Here is a 16,316-nt window from a genome sequence, read left to right on the forward strand (position 1 = left end):
CTTGTTATAAAGCAGAAACTAACACACCATTGTAAAGCAATTATACTTCAATAAAGATGTTTAAAAAAAAAAAAAGAAAGAAACCAGATACAAAATAGTACTGTACACTTGCATTTATATGAAGTACAGCAACAGGCAAAACTAATTAAAAGAAAATAGTGGTTACTTATGGAGAGAGTGAAGAGTGACTGGAAAGGGACAGAAAGGAACCAGGGTCATGGAAAGTTTCTGTATCTTGATGGGGTTTTGGTTGTATGAGTATAAACATTTATCAGAATTCACTCAGTTATATAGATATAGGATCTGTGCATTTTTCTGTGTTATAATTACCAGATAAAACAGGGTATGCATTTAAATTGAATCTCAGATAAACAATGAGTAATTTTTTTAAATACAAATATGTCCCATTCAATATTTGGGACACATTTATACTAAAAAAAAAAAAAAAAGATTATTTATTTGAAATTGAAATTGAATTGAGTGCCTGTGCTTTTATTTGCTAAATCTGGTAACTCTAATCTGTATGTAATTTAACCTCAATTTAAATGAAATTGTAAAATGAAAAATGTGCACTATTCATCAGCAGAAAAAGGATGAATGATATTGGTTTTGGTCTACTATTGTGGAATCCCAGTGTTTTGGCCATTAAAGTTGAAACACCTAAACACTACATTCATTTGTTTGTTTAATAGTTGTTAGCCCTTTAATACTATTAATACTATTATTTTTAATGCTATTTTAAACTATCATACAGTGAAATCACTCTCGTAATCCAGACACAGAATAGTTCTATCACCCAGAAAAACTCCTTCGCCTTATCCCTTCATATTCACCCCTCTACCCACCTATAATCCCTTGTAACCATTGAGCTGATCTTTCTCTATAGTTTTGTCTTTTTGAGCGTGTCATATAAATGAAACCGGCTTCTTTCAAAACAAAATGCTTTTAAAATTCATCCAAGTTATTGCATGTATCAAAAGTTCATTCTTTTTTATTGCTAAGTAGTAGTCTCATGTATAGATACACTGTAGTTTGTTTATCCATTCACTATTTGAACGAGATTTGGATTTTTCCAATTTTTAGCAATTACATATAGAGTTGTTAAAATATTCACATACAGGCTTTTGTGTGAACGTAAGTTTTTATTTCTCTAGAGAAGACAGGCAGGAGTGCAATTGCTGGGGCATATGGTAAATGTACATTTAAGTTTATAAGAAACTGCCAAAATGATTTCCAGAGTGGCTGTGTCATTTTGCATTGCTGCAAGCAGTGTGAGTGCCCATTGCTCTGTATTTTTGTCAGCACTTCATACTGGCAATATTTTTATTTTAGCTATTCTGATAGGTGTGTTGTGGTATGTCATCATAGTTTTAATTTGCATTTTCCTTATGGCTAATGATGTTGAACATCTTTTCATGTGCTTATCTACCATTTTATATCTTATTTAATGAAGCATCTGTTCATGCCTTCTGCCCACTTTTAATTTGAATTGTTTTCTTATGGTTAAGGTTTGAGTGTTCTTTCTTGCTTTAGGCTGTGTTGGGTCTTCATCGCAGCACATGGGCTCTTCGTTGCAGTGCACATGCTCTCAAGTTGCAGCGTGTGGGCTTTCTCTAGTTGCAGCATGGGCTCTAGAGCATGTGGACTCAGTATTTGCGGTGTGCCGGCTTAGTTGCAGTATGTGGGATCCTAGTTCCACGACCGGGGATAGAACCCAGGCCCCCTCCATTGGGAGCGTGGAGTCTTAGCCACTGGACCACCAGGGAAGTCCCAAGTTTTCAGTACTTTATAAATTCTGGATACAAGTTCTTTGTCAGATTGTGATTTGCAAATATTTCCTCCCAATCTCTGGCTTGTCCTTTCATTCCCTTAACCATGTCTTTGGCAAAGCAAAAGTTTTTTATTTTGATGAAATCCGGTTTATTACTTTTTCTTGTATAGATCATGTTGCTGTTACCATGTATAAGAACCTATCACCAAACTCAAGGACATGTAGATTTTATCCTATGTTTTCTTCTAAAATTTTTACAGTTTTGCAGTTTACATTTAGATCTGTAATACATTTTGTTAATTTTTTTATGAAGTGTGAGTTTTAGATGAAGGTTCGTCCTTTGTTTGTTTTTGTTTTTGTTTTGCGTATAGATACTCAATTGCTCCAACACCATTTGTTTAAAAAGACCATCTCTATTGAATTGTTTCTGCCCTGTTGTCAAAAATCAGTTGGCCATATTTGTTTTGACCATATTTGTGTGAATCTATTTCTGAACTCTTTGCTATTCTGTCAGTATATGTCTCTTTCCCTTCTATAATACTACACTGTCTTGATTTCTTAGTTTTATGATAAACCTTAAAAACAGCTAGTGTAATTCCTCTAGTTTTTTTCTTTTTTCAAAATTGCATCTGGTTCAGTTCCTTTGCCTTTCTATATAAATGTTAGAATTAGCTTCTTGACATCTATATAAAGCTTGCGAATTTTGATTGTAATTATTTGATAATGTTGCATTTCATGTGGATATTTTAGGGTTTATCCTTTGGGGCTTTGCTCAGCTTCTTGAATCTGCAGTTTTATGTCACCAAATTCAGGAAGTTACCAGCCATTATTTCTTCAAATATTTTTTCAGCAGTGTATGTATGCTTCATCACTGTATGCAGAGTCCTTTCTTTCTGGGCCTCTGAGAACAAAATGTTAAGACATTTCTTATTGTCCCACAGGTCTCTGAGCTCTGTTCTTTTTTTTTTTTTTTTTTTTCAATCTATTTTCTCTGTTATTTAGTGTGGATAATTTTTATTGATATATTTTCTTTCTTTCTTTATTTTCATTTATTTATTTTTTTAAACATCTTTGTTGGAGTATAATTGCTTTACATTGTTGTGTTAGTTTCTGCTGTATAACAAAGTGAATCAACTATACATATGCATATATCCCCATATCCCCTCCCTCTTGCATCTCCCTCCCACCCTCCCTATCCCACCCCTCTAGGTGGTCACAAAGGTCCGAGCTGATCTCCCTGTGCTATGTGGCTGCTTCCCACTAGCTATCTATTTTACATTTGGTAGTGTATATATGTCCATGCCACTCTCTCACTTCGTCCCAGCTTACCCTTCCCCCTCCCCGTATCCTCAAGTCCATTCTCTATGTCTATGTATTTATTCCTGTCCTGCCCCTAGGTTCTTCAGAACCATTTTTCTTTTTTTTAGATTCCATATATGTGTTAGCGTATGGTATTTATTTTTCTCTTTCTGACTTACTTCACTCTGTATGACAGACTCTAGGTCCATCCACCTCACTACAAATAACTCAATTTCATTTCTTTTTATGGCTGAGTAATATTCCATTGTATATATGTGCCACGTCTTCTTTATCCATTCATCTGTCGATGGACACTTAGGTTGCTTCCATGTCCTGGCTATTGTAAATAGAGAGGCAATGAACACTGTGGTACATGACTTTTTGAATTATGGTTTTCTCAGGGTATATGCCCAGTAGTGGGATTGCTGGGTCATATGGTAATTCTATTTTTAGTTTTTTAAGGAACCTCCATACTGTTCTCCATAGTGGCTGTATCAATTTACATTCCCACCAACAGTGCAAGAGGGTTCCCTTTTTTCCACACCCTCTCCAGCATTTACTGTTTGTAGATTTTTTGATGATGGTCATTCTGACCGGTGTGAGGTGATACCTCATTGTAGTTTTGATTTGCATTTCTCTAATGATTAGTGATGTTGAGCATCCTATCATGTGTTTGTTGGCAATCTGTATATCTTTGGAGAAATGTCTATTTAGGTCTTCTGCCCATTTTTGGATTGGGTTGTTTGTTTTTTTGATATTGAGCTGCATGAGCTGCTTGCATATTTTGGAGATTAATCCTTTGTCAGTTGCTTCTTTTGCAAATATTTTCTCCCATTCTGAGGGTTGTCTTTTCATCTTTTTTATGATTTCCTTTGCTGTTCAAAAGCTTTTAAGTTTTGTTAGTTCCCATATGTTTTTGTTTTTATTTCTATTACTCTAGGAGATGGGTCAAAAAGGATCTTGCTGTGATTTATGTCATAAGAGTGTTCTGCCTATGTTTTCCTCTAAGAGTTTTATAGCGTCTGGTCTTACATTTAGGTCTCTAATCCATTTTGAGTTTATTTTTGTGTATGGTGTTAGGGAGTGTTCTAATTTCATTCTTTTACATGTAGCTGTCCAGTTTTCCCAGCACCACTTATTGTAGAGGCTGTCTTTTCTCCACTGTATATTCTTGCCTCCTTTATCAAAGATAAGGTGACCATATGTGTGTGTGTTTATCTCTGGGCTTTCTATCCTGTTCCATTGATCTATATTTCTGGTTTTGTGCCAATACCATTCACTCACTCTTGCCTCTGTCTTCTCCATTCTGCTGTTGAGTTCATTTTGTCCGTTTTTATTTTGGTTACTGTTCTAAAATTTCCACTTGGTTGTTTTTTATACCTTCAATTTTCTATTTTAACATTTGTTGCAAGGTAAGTGACTCTTCAAGCATTTTTGTAATAGCTGCTTTAACGTCTTTGTTGGATAATTCCAACATTGATGTCATTTCAGCCTTGGTATCTGTTGATTGTTTTTCATCTGGAAGTTGAAATTTTTGTGGCACTTTACCAAGTAATTTGGATTGTAGCTTAGACATTTTGAATATTCTATCATGAGATTCTGGGTCTTGTTTAGCTTCTATGGTGAATGGCAATCTTTCTGTTTTAACAGGCAATGAACCTGATTAGATGCAGAATGCCGTCACCAGCCCACCTTCTGTGGACTGTGGTTCCAGTGTCAGTTCGGTTTTCAAGAACTGCAGTCCTTGTGATCTAAGATTTATGTGACCTGGTCTGGAACCTAGGCAATCTGGGACCTAGTCAATTGGATAGTTTAGTTCTGAAGTTCTTTTGGTATGCTAACTAGGATCAGATCCAAGCATTAGTGACTTGAGAGTGAACTTTGGGGTTCATAATGAACTTTACAATGTTGCTTTCCTCCCTCTCTATGATCTCCTCACTACTTCCTGGTTCCCTAGTCTCCCTTTCTTTAGTCCTCTGGCCAGAAACTTGGAGTTCTGTTTACTCTGTTGCTCTGTGTCTCATACCTTCATGATTGGGCCTACATCCTGACCTATATGGAGGGGCGATAGAGGAAAAAAGCAACAGAGGTTTTCGCTACCCTCTTGAAATCATAACTCTGTCAAACAGAGAAAAATTCTCCTCTCTCAGTTGTAATTCCTGTGGGTTTCCATAGTTGCTGGCCACTACTACAGGATTGTCTAGGGGAAGTCTTTGGAAGCCAATGGGAAGCCTTTGCTCCAAATGATATAACTACAAATGTAGTAACTTTGTCTTGATTTGAAGTTCTGAGGAAATCAGTATGACCTGTGTACAGATTATTGCTCAAGGGGAAGTAGTATGATGCACATACAGGACAGAGAACCCCTGTAAGGTTGAACAACAGTCTGATCTAACTTAATGCCTAGGGTGGAAAAACAGTAATGGCTAATCAGACAGACCTTATTTATAGTTTTAGAAGCAGTTACAATGTTTTCAAAAGTCCAGGCCAAATGGCAGGGTTCTAATTGCTGTGAAACTATACCTGTGCTTAGATGTGAATCTTAACTTCTTGTTTACTTGTACAGTGAGTGTCACCCTTTTAAAATATGTACCTAAAGTCAGGAAATACTTTGGGGAATGCTTTTGTTTTCGTATTATTTTCAATCCTTTGACTTTAGCAGGGACTGTCTTTCAAAGAGTACAATTCACTTTAACAATCCATACAGAACCATTTTTCAAAGAGGTGCTAAACTTTATATTGTAAGCATAATTCATCCATTGTTTTCAATAAATTTTGATTGTTTAAACTGTGCCAGACTTGATGCCTTTGAGTATTGTCACACTGTTACCATTATTACTCCTCTTGGTTATAGGAATTTATTAGATAAAGTTGAATTATTCATTTACATGTTGGTAGCTTGTGCTAAGCCTGAACTTCATGGTAGATTTTTTTTTAAGTCTGGAAGTAGAGCTGGATGAGCTGACAGATTGTTTGAATGAGCTTGAATCCTATTAAAATGATGTTTTCTTTTTCTTTTTTGTATACGGAATGAAAAATACTAAATTGCTGTCATTTTATCTACATCTATTAGACCTGCTTGCTTCTCTCTGTCTTTGCTGTTTCTCTGGTCTAGAGTAATGAAAAGTTTGCTTATTGCCATATCATGGGAAATGAGATTGAATAAGGAGGGAAGGCAAAGCATTATGAGTTGCTAAAGTTGTTCAGAGGAATTTGTATTTGATGAGCACTTAGAGAGCCACTCGATTCCTGAGCTGAAGGAATAAAAATGGAAACTGGGAAGCTTACTCTGTTAGTATAACACAGGGTGGCTTCTGGGGGGAAGGAAGCCAAAAACTCTAGATAAAGAAAGATTGGGTAGTGAACTATTTTAGTAAATAACTTGCCTAAACCTGTATGTAAACAGAAGAGGCTGCTCTAAAGGGGTGTTGATAGGCCACTGTGGACTTCCACTAGGCCAGAGGCTAATTCCAGAGAACACAGGAAAGGCAGGGCAGGGAGACCCTGGCAGGTGCTCTAGCTCTAGCCGGTCAAAGTCCACTATGCAGAAGGGCAAGCAGAAGGTAATCAGGAAACCAGGTTAGGGGAAATGTTTTCAAAGGGCCTGGACAGGAGTCTGATTCAGCAGAAATTCCTTGTACTTCCTGCCTAAGGCCAGAATTGTTTTTGTGGTGTGTGGTGTGTGTGTGTGTGCTGAAATGGAGGTGGCTAGAGCTGGGCATGGAATAGACAGGAAGTCAGGCAGTTCCTCAGAGTGACTCTGCGTACAGTTATCAGTGAAGTACTAGAGTAGGGCAGTGGGAATGGAAAGGGGAATTTAAAAGATTTGCAAAGAATTGTTGCAGGGAGGGGGACCCCTTCCGGGGCCCGAGAGTGGGCTGTTGTCTAATACTCGGAAATGAATTGTCCAAGGAGACACATGTGCTGACAAAGCAAGAGACTTTGTTGGGAAGCGGCGCCTGGGTGGAGAGCAGGAGGGTAAGGGAACCCAGGAGAACTGCTCTGCCACGTGGCTTGCCGTCTTGGGTTTTAGGGTAATTGGTTTAGTTTCCGGGTTGTCTCTGGCCAGTCACTCTGCCTCAGGGTCCTTCCTAGTGGTGCGTGCATCGCTCAGCCTAGATGGATTCCAGCGAGGAGGATTCTGGGAGGGTGGTAGGACATACGGACTGGCGTCTCCTCTCTCCTTTTGACCCTTCCCGAATTCTTCCGGTTGGTGGTAGCTTGTTAGTTCCGCGTTCCTTACCAGGACCTCCTGTTGTAGGAGAACTTATGCAAGTGGTTACTGTGATGCCTGGGCAGGGCGGGCGGTTTCAGTCAGTGGTTCCCCTAACAGAATGAGGAGGACTTTGTGATAGGGGATTCAGGAAACGGGGGTGTGGCAAAGGCGACGTTTAGATTTCTAAGAATTCTGTAAGGAATTCTGACAGAAATGGTAGTTCAAAAGAGATCTGAGTGGGAAAGGTAAATGTATTCTTTTCTTTTTGTTGAATTTGAGATGCTGGTAGTTCTGCCACAGTTGTGACAAGAATCAAGCCACTGATGGCCTTTGATTAACTCCACAAACTAGGGAAGAGTGAAACAATATTACTAGGAGCTACAGAAATGGTTAGAAAGGAAGTGGAAGAAGCACATGTAGACCACATGTAAGATGCTTGACAACAGACACACTGAGGACAAAGCCCTCATTGTGTGGCAAAGATTGATAGTAGGAAGACGCTGCCTTGTAAGAGTATGTCTCAGAAGGTGGGATGAGTGGGATCTGGGGTTTTGTGGAGAAGTTACTTAAAAAAAAGAATTTCTTCTGATTAGAGGGAAAACATTTGGAAGGATAATGGAGGCTCATGTCAGATGTTTGTGGTCTTCATTTCCTATAAGCTGAGATCATAGGGAATGAGGTGAGAGAACAATTTGGGGTTAATGGTAATGTCTGGAAATACTTTAAGACTTGTTTATGAGGTAAAATAATGAGTAGGAGGATCCACAATGAGGATCTTCACAATGTCAAGACATTTCCAACTCTCCTACCATCTCCTCTTTCCTGATCAATTTTGCTGTTTCTGGGCCCCGAGAAGCATTCTTTCCCTTCCGTTCCTTAAGTCCTCCAGAATCTGTTCCAATAACTGTTAAATTCACAGTGTTCTTTTCAGTTCATCAAACTAATAGACACAATTCAGGCAAAGCTTTTTAAACAGAAATTTTATTGGAAGAATTTTGATACAATTGTTTATCATTCTTTTTAAATACATCTGAGGTTAAACAAAATATATACATGAATGTCTTCAAGTAGAAAAAAGTGAAATATGCATTATGAATTTGTTGTGTTGTTCTTAGGCAAATCATAATTGCTCACTTTAGCATATTCAAACCAAATTACAACATAGTCTTTGACATTCCAACCTAGCCTTGTACTCAAACGTTTATTTAGAAATGTTTTGATGCCATACTCTTCACCATAGGAATCAAACCCAAATTCAAACTTGGCCATATGTTTAGAAACCATTAAAGACAGGGAGGTAAAGAGTTGTAGGGGTGTTTAGAATAGGATTTGGCAATTTTTCATTCACAGTATTTCTGATATAAAAGACCCATTCTGTGTATTGCTCAAAGTCACAAATGTTGGGGCAAAATATCACTTGGGCAGAAATATCACTGAATTTGCTATTAGAGGAAGCAATGAGATGATTACTTGGCAAGCTCTTGACAGGATATGTCTAGTTCAGAATAGAATCTTCATTGAGCCTAATCGATGCATGATATATGATACATAAAACTCAAATACTAAAATTCAAAATAAAGCTTTTTTTTTTTTCCACTGGTGAAAAAGGGAAGTTTTACATTGGAAGCAGCAATGAAAAGAGATGGAAAATAAGTAAAGAAATACAGAGAAGCGCTACTGAAATTTAGTATTTAGAGGGGAAAAAGAGAAGAAAAAAGCTATCTTAGGAATGTTTAAATCACTTAATGAATACATGTAGTGTTGTTTTTATAGAAGTACCTTCAAGATATACCTTTGAAAGAGTTTTGGATGAAAATACACCTGGGATAAGTGAAATAGAATGTTATACACAGGTCCTTAAAGTAATAGGAATATGGCAATTTTCTATAAAAACAAAGGAGAGTGTGGTTTCTCATTTGGCTATACAAAATATAAAAATTCAAGTGACCCAGGTTCCACAGTCCCAGTTCTACGAAATTCCTGTCCAACACAGCACGCAAAATGGAAAACATCTCGATATTTCCACTGTTCCTGTATTAAAATGAAGGAGCAGCTAGCTTACAGGGCTACTTGAAAAAAAAAAAAATAGCCAAAGTGAATATAAAGTCACTTATTTGTGCAAAAATGCCAAAGAAAAGCTGAGATGTCTTCTGTAATAAACAATAAATTACTGGTTTACCTGTCCCCAGTCCTTACTTGTGTATCCACTGCTGTCTACAATATTTACTCACTGGTTATCCAAACATTTACTAAGTGCGTAAGTGTAAATTCATGCTAAGTTTGGTGACAATAGGATGTATGAGACAAAGACATTCTTTTTTACAGACTTTCCATCAGGATCAAAATTACAAATATTAAATTTTCAAAGCCATGGGAAGAGTTCAAAGTTAAATATTATTAAGTTTAAGCATAGATTACTACTAATTGTGAAATATATTTCTTCCTTTTGAAAAGGTGTCTATAAAATGTAATGTTGTAAATCAAATCCTATGTATCCCTCTCATGCAGTGCAAAATTATTTGTACTTCTTGGAAGACAACTTCCTACTAACTAGGTTAATGTCTCTTGGCCAGGAGTTCAGTTTCTCTTCACACACTGGCGCTGACACTATTGAATCAGTCCCTTTTAAGCAGCTTACTCTGTGAGTGTCAAGAAAACTTTTTACTTTCTTTTTTTAAAAAAAGTTCTTAAAAGTGCTTAAAAGAGCTCTGATTGCTCTTTTTAGCCTGCACAGTTTAAGTTAAATGGCAAAGGTAATAAGCATAAGAGAGCATCCAAAGAAGGAATGAGTCTAACCAATGTATATATATAACAACTATTCCCCTATATCAATTTTTTCATGGTGATGGTTCATGATTTTAAAGGAGAGTGTGTTTAGATCTGCTACAACTTCTTGGACCTTTAAATCATTGTAGAATGACATACAAAACAGAGTAGTTGTCACCAAGAAGTACTGGATCTAGAGTCAGCGCTCTACCACTGGCTATCCCCCAGTTCGGTCATTTACATTCTCTCGCAACAGCTTCCTTATCTGTAAGATGGAGTTATGAATTAATTCCTTCCTCACAAGAATGTTAGGAGAATCAGAAGGTAAAATATATCTGAAAAAGATCTATGGATCAAAATCATGGAAAAATCCTTCTTTATAAAAATATGAGGATTTTAAATGTGATAACATGAAAAAGGCCAAAGAGCCTGATACATAAACACTTAATAAAAGTAACCCCACCCTTTCTGTATAATTTGTAGTTAGGAAATGGTTAAACATAAACCAAAGACACCCTCAAAGACATCGATTTGACCTTTAAATAGAACTATACTTCTCTGCAAATACTTTTTTTGATACATAATTTTTCATTGTCTTGATTCTATGATAGAAGTCTGGATCACTAAGGCTTTTGGGGATTGTGTCTTGAAAGAATCCTCTACGAATAAAACTTTTATTGAATGTTCTTTAAAGAATAAAATAATTTCCTTTTTTGTCAAAGTTCTGGTGAAGTGGAAAATAATTTGTTTCGAAGATAGTGACAGAAAGAAAAAAAGTTTCTTTCTCTTTTATTTTTTTTTAACTTCTCAAGGTAATGCTTTTAATGAAGAGTTGAAAGTAGCAGTTTAGCATTTGGGATTCTGATAAGACTTCAAAACTTTACCCTATTAAAAATTGTTTTATTCTATACAACATTTAATGCCCAGTTTTGTGTGGCTCTGAGAATAACGTTAAGAATTCAAGAGCTCTCTGGTGACTGAAAACTTAACAAGGATGAAATGATATGACCTATGAATTAGCCTGGTTTCTAAAAAGCACCAATTCACAGAATTTAAACAAAATAAAGAAATTAAACAATCCTTAAATTGGATTTAGTCTTGGGCAATTAACAGAAAAATTTACTCACAAGTTAAAAGTATCCAATGCACACCTGTCACTATTTAAAAAAAAAAAAATCAGAAACTGGTTCCAGAAGAGTAAAAAAGTAAAAAAGAGTAAAAAAATTAATCGTATCTTTCATGAAGAATACTATGGAAATAATATTCTAACTCTCATAATTAGCTATGAAAAATAAGACAATAAAAAAACTCCATTTATAAAGTGCCTTAATGTACCAAAAATGGAGGTCAGACGTCCTTTATTTAAAAATGCCTCTTCAACACATTTACAGAATTACACTGGAGACAAAGCACAGTAAGTCAGAAAACCTGGATTCTGGTCTTGGCTTTGTCACTCATTATCTCTGTGACCTTGAATAAATGACAGCATTTCTGCGCTTCAATTTTCTCATCTGTAAAGTGAGAGGTAGAATGAGACTGCTTCTAAGGACAGTCTCCTTGGATGTAAAATTCTATGTTAAGCAATGAATTATTTTTGTTCTTAAATCCCAGCATTATATAAGAGGATGCTACCATATTAATAATTCTGTAAGATTGATTATACCATGGTAGGTAAAAACATTATAGAACTCTGATCACCTGCATCTGGAGTCAACGATTTGGCTGCTTTACAAAGATGCACAAAAGTCACAGTATTTTGGTTATTGGTGTTTACCAGTAGGCTTTGAAGAACGCTGGAGCATTCCAGGTACATGGAAAATGCCAGTAACATCTGTTACCACTTCCTTATGCCTCTGCAGAAGATGCCGTGGGGATATGTGAGGAACACTGAGCTACAGATAAACTAGATACTGTCCTTCACAAAGTGCACAAGGAGTAAGCAAAATAAGGGAGCCGTACATAGGTTAAGCCCTTCATCTCGATCAATAGAATCTAGATTTTAAAACACAAAACTAGTATAGGTATATTTCTCTTTGGGGAAGTTTACTTGGCAAGGTAAACATTCCCTGAGCAATACAATTTTTTTCTCCAGAGAATATTTGGTTTTTAAAATATTAGCAAAGTTATACTCAGATATTTTCCCCCCAAGAATTAGGCCAACAATAGCGACATTCTAAATTTATAAGAATAATCAAGGAGTATTTCTCAGTGAAATTATCTACTTTAGCAATACATCTGTGCCAAGAACATTGAATTCTAAATTTATAAGAATAATCAAGGAGTATTTCTCAGTGAAATTATCTACTTCAGCAATACATCTGTGCCAAGAACATTGAGAAGACAAAGTATTTCCTAAGAGGGAGAAAAAAATTCCTTTTTGTCCTGCTGCACACACAGGTTTAAGAACATTTCATTAAAGCATAAATGTTAATGCCAACCTGCTAAATGATATGAACTGGAGCTCTCTTGTAACAGGTGCAAAACTAAGAGTTTCATCTCAGTCAAATGTCCTATATATATACTCTGTTCCTTATCAAACAAAAAAACCATACTCATGCACTTGTGTATTGAGAGCATAGTTAAATAAAGTGATGCATATTTTGACAAGAAACTTCACTTGGAATGGAGGCCTCAGTGAAAGGCAGAATTGGATCTTCAATGTGCACTGTAAATTTTACAGGCCAGTGCAAATATTATCTCTGTATGTGAAATATCAGTATGATTTCACATAATTAGTTTTTAAAGGCACACCTCTAAAATCCCCGCCTTCATCTAGATCTGTCATTTTCCACAATATGCCAAAACCTATAGAATATCGCAGGCTTCTCTCAGGCTTGGTAGTGGATGCAAACTTCCAAGTGACTACTTATAATGAAAAAGCAGTACCATTATCAGGACATTTCCTTTTATATTTCCCTCCTGAAACATCTTAACAATTGTTTCAGTTAAATGCATTCTATTGCAGGAATTCTTAGCTTTAGAACTGCCTGGCAGTAAGTAAAAATGTTTTGAAAATACTACTTAATCTGCAAAAAGGGGACTATCAACAGTTCATGGCAATCTGCAGCGGTTTAGAAAAGCATGAAGAAAGCAGTCTATAGTTTTCCTAACACAGTATATTTCATAAATTGTAGGTCAGAAATAGGGAAACAGATACTCTGAAACTTAGACAAAATCAACAGTGATTTCTGCCACATCAGTGAAAAAGTGCTTATTACTGATCTACATTCTAAACATTCATTTCCATCCTGCAGGGTTTTCCCCCCAACAATTTTAATTTTTCCCTTTCAGCTAAAAGGGAATACACACTGTGATAAAATGAAGTACAATGGGAAAATGTCTATCCAGAACAATTTCTTCATAAAACACAGAGAATATTTAAGTAGAACATTCAAGCACTTATCTCAAATTGCAATTTTATTTTTCAAACACACAAGAGCCTAGAAATCAACTTATTTATTAACTTCCAAGATACCTGTGTTAGGAAGAGTTCTATGTTACCACATTTACTCCGTACCTTTAATACTTCAAAGTCAATAAAATGCTGCTTTAGGATTCCTGAAAGCAACTGTATTTGTGTAACACTTGCACAGGAAAACGTATGACTTGGCGTTTGAAGAATGAAAAAGCAAAATAACATTGTCACAACCATTTCTGCCTTCACTCTACATGCCTTTTCCTTTCATTAACAGAATCTATAAAAACAGCAAGGAGAGATATACGAAAGTTTATCACAGACACAGTAGTTTTTATAGAAATTTGGAATTTAGCAGATGTTTTAAGTAAGTCAAAACACCCATCTGTATAACAGAAGCATTTGCAAAGTTTTGAAAACACAGTACACAAAATAATTTAATGTAATAACTGAATTTGATTTAAAAAGCAAAATAACACCTTTTATTTTTTGATGGGATAAAGCAATAAAAGGCAGATTTTTATATATCTAAACCTATGCTGCAAGTACACAAAAAGACATCTGTATACATTACTAACAACAAGAGTCTTATTTTGTACAGAATACCCATTAAAAAAAAAACATATACATGACCTTTGATGGTACATTTCTATGCTGGCAAATACATTTTCTGATACAAAGGCACTTTGAAAACCCAATATGGTTTGGTTCATAAGTTTGCAAGGTACAAACAATTTTACAAACGTGATTATATTGAAGAACGTCAACGATTGTGACATTACATATAAAGCAGATTTCCATTTTTCTTTTTCTTTTTTTTTTTTTTTAATAACACTGGTTTTCTGGGAATGAAAGCAGTGGTTTCCAGCAGCTTCAGTGAAGACATTCCAGATGATTAGAGGCCCACTGTCTGAATTTCTTACTGGCTAGGATGAGGGGTGGGAGTGAGGGCATTTGAAATGAAAAACAAAGGAAACAAACAAACAGAAAACAATACCCTGGAACAAAACTAGAAACCTCAGAAATCAAAATGGTTTGGAGGGAAGAAGCACAGAAGACCACAAGTCCAGGAGAGATCCTCTTAATTCTGATCCCTTAGTTGTAAACTCCTGGCAGAGCACAATTGGCTGACTCTACCTGGTCTACTTGGTGCTGGGGAGTCGTAGTGATGATTTCTCTTTTTAAAAAGCTAGGTACAATGATTAGGATTGTACAGTACCAGAAAAACTTAGGTCCCCCAAAAAGCATAATTTCTTTTCATTCATTTACATGGCCGCAAAGTCAATCTGTACATAAAGCTGTCTCACTCCGGCCTGAAAAGTTAAAAAAAAAAAAAAAAAAATTAGAAAATCAAACAAACCAATAATAGACTATACATTTCAGAAAAGTAGTAGGAAAAAAAATTTCTTTTCTTTTTTTGTTTTTTGAAAAAGGGAAGAATTATTTTTCTTTTCTGTCTTTGGGAAAGAATTCTCCATTTTTCATCATAAAGTGCCAATAATTTTATTTTAGAAACAAGTATGTTAATAAATTGCAAAAAAGAGTCTCCATTTAGCCCTACAAAAGAAAGCTATGCTACTAATTACATGCCCTGCCCAAGTGAATTTTGGAAAAATGAGGTTACCCAGCTACCATTATTCTGCTAGAAAACACCACAGTGCTTGACTAGTTGGCTACTAAAATCATAAATCTATCCAGTCTAAATCTTCCTATGATAAATGATTTTAAACACTGAAATAAGCATAACCATCTACTGGTTATTGAATTACTTTACACTCCAACTCCTCTTTTCAATTTTGGATATAAACTTGCTATTCAAGAACACTGCTCTCAAAATTGCCCCCATCGCTCCTGTTTTATCAATTTTTCTATATTTGCTGTCTATAATTCCTTTACTCTTTTCTCTCTTGAACTCATTTCAACCAAACTTTTGCTGCCAACCACTTCCCAGAACTGTCAAGGTCACCTCTAAATTGCTTAGACCAGTGCTCAATTCTCAGTCCTCATCTTAGTAATTAATCTAGCAGCAAGGACACGGACGATCACTTCCTCCTACTGAAACACTTTTCCTGCTCTTGGCTTCCAGAGAATACTCGCTGGTTGCCCTTTTACCTCACTTATCAATCTTTCTCAGTCTCCTTTGCGGGTTCTTCCTCCTGTCTTTGAATACTAAACACTCAAATACCCAAAGGCTCAGTCCTCAGATCCCTTCTTTTTTGACACTTGTCCCCTAGATGGTCTCACCCAGTATCCAGACTTTCAGTACCGTCTACATGCTCACACCTTTTGTAGACTGGAACCTACCTACCATCTACCTGATAGTTCTACTTGGATGTCTGACAAGCATCGAAACACAGCCAAATTGATCCCTATTTCCTCCCCTCAAAACTGTTGAGCCTATATCTTCTCGGGCTCAATTCCTTCCTCAATGCTGCAACTTAAAGACCTTTCTTTCTCTCATACCCAACCCATTAGCAAAACCTGTTTGCCTTACCTTCAAAATAATGCAAATACAGAATCTGATCACTTTACATCACCTCCATTGCTATCCCCTGGCCCAAGTCACTATCATCTCTTGCCTACATTTTGTAACGGCCTCTGACCTCGTTTTCACTCTTTTACCTTTGCCCTCCTTCGGTCTGTTTCCAGCAGAGCAACTATAGAGATGTCACTCCGTCACTCAAACCCTACAACAGCTTACCTTCCTCAGTCCTTAGCCCAGAGCCCTACAATGGCCTTCAAAGCTTTCCCATGATCTGGCCCCTATTACCTCTCTGATCTCATCTCTTACTTCTCTCCCTTTGTTCACTCTCTTCCAGCCACACTGGGCCCTCTGCCTGGAACAATGT

The 16,316-nt window shown here is 36.4% G+C and overlaps 2 protein-coding genes and 2 long non-coding RNA genes across 7 annotated transcripts in view; 3 read left to right on the forward strand and 1 right to left on the reverse strand.

Annotated features, from left to right (window-relative positions):
• Positions 1-14,290, forward strand: part of DPH5 (diphthamide biosynthesis 5) — a 58,883-nt gene extending 44,593 nt beyond the window's left edge. For both annotated transcript variants that reach the window (XM_082386022.1, XM_082386023.1), the window contains one exon: positions 99-14,290. The gene's annotated coding sequence lies outside the window, so the exon portion shown is untranslated. The remainder of the gene's footprint in view (positions 1-98) is intronic.
• LOC309626564 overlaps positions 1-16,316 on the forward strand; it is a 240,657-nt gene that overhangs the window by 174,680 nt on the left and 49,661 nt on the right. The window lies entirely within an intron of this gene.
• LOC309626537 overlaps positions 1-16,316 on the forward strand; it is a 124,206-nt gene that overhangs the window by 74,902 nt on the left and 32,988 nt on the right. The gene's annotated exons all lie outside the window — the stretch shown is intronic.
• The window catches only part of SLC30A7 (solute carrier family 30 member 7), an 82,314-nt gene continuing 74,244 nt past the window's right edge, over positions 8,247-16,316 (reverse strand). For all 3 annotated transcript variants that reach the window (XR_014242739.1, XM_082385769.1, XM_082385768.1), the window contains one exon: positions 8,247-14,780. Coding sequence is in view for 2 of the 3 variants with exons in the window: in XM_082385769.1 (XP_082241895.1) it covers positions 14,733-14,780 (48 nt within the window). In the remaining variant the exon portion in view is untranslated. The remainder of the gene's footprint in view (positions 14,781-16,316) is intronic.

This window comes from Balaenoptera borealis (genome assembly GCF_965194805.1).
Source record: "Balaenoptera borealis genome assembly, chromosome: 1".
Taxonomy (NCBI): Eukaryota; Metazoa; Chordata; class Mammalia; order Artiodactyla; family Balaenopteridae; genus Balaenoptera; species Balaenoptera borealis.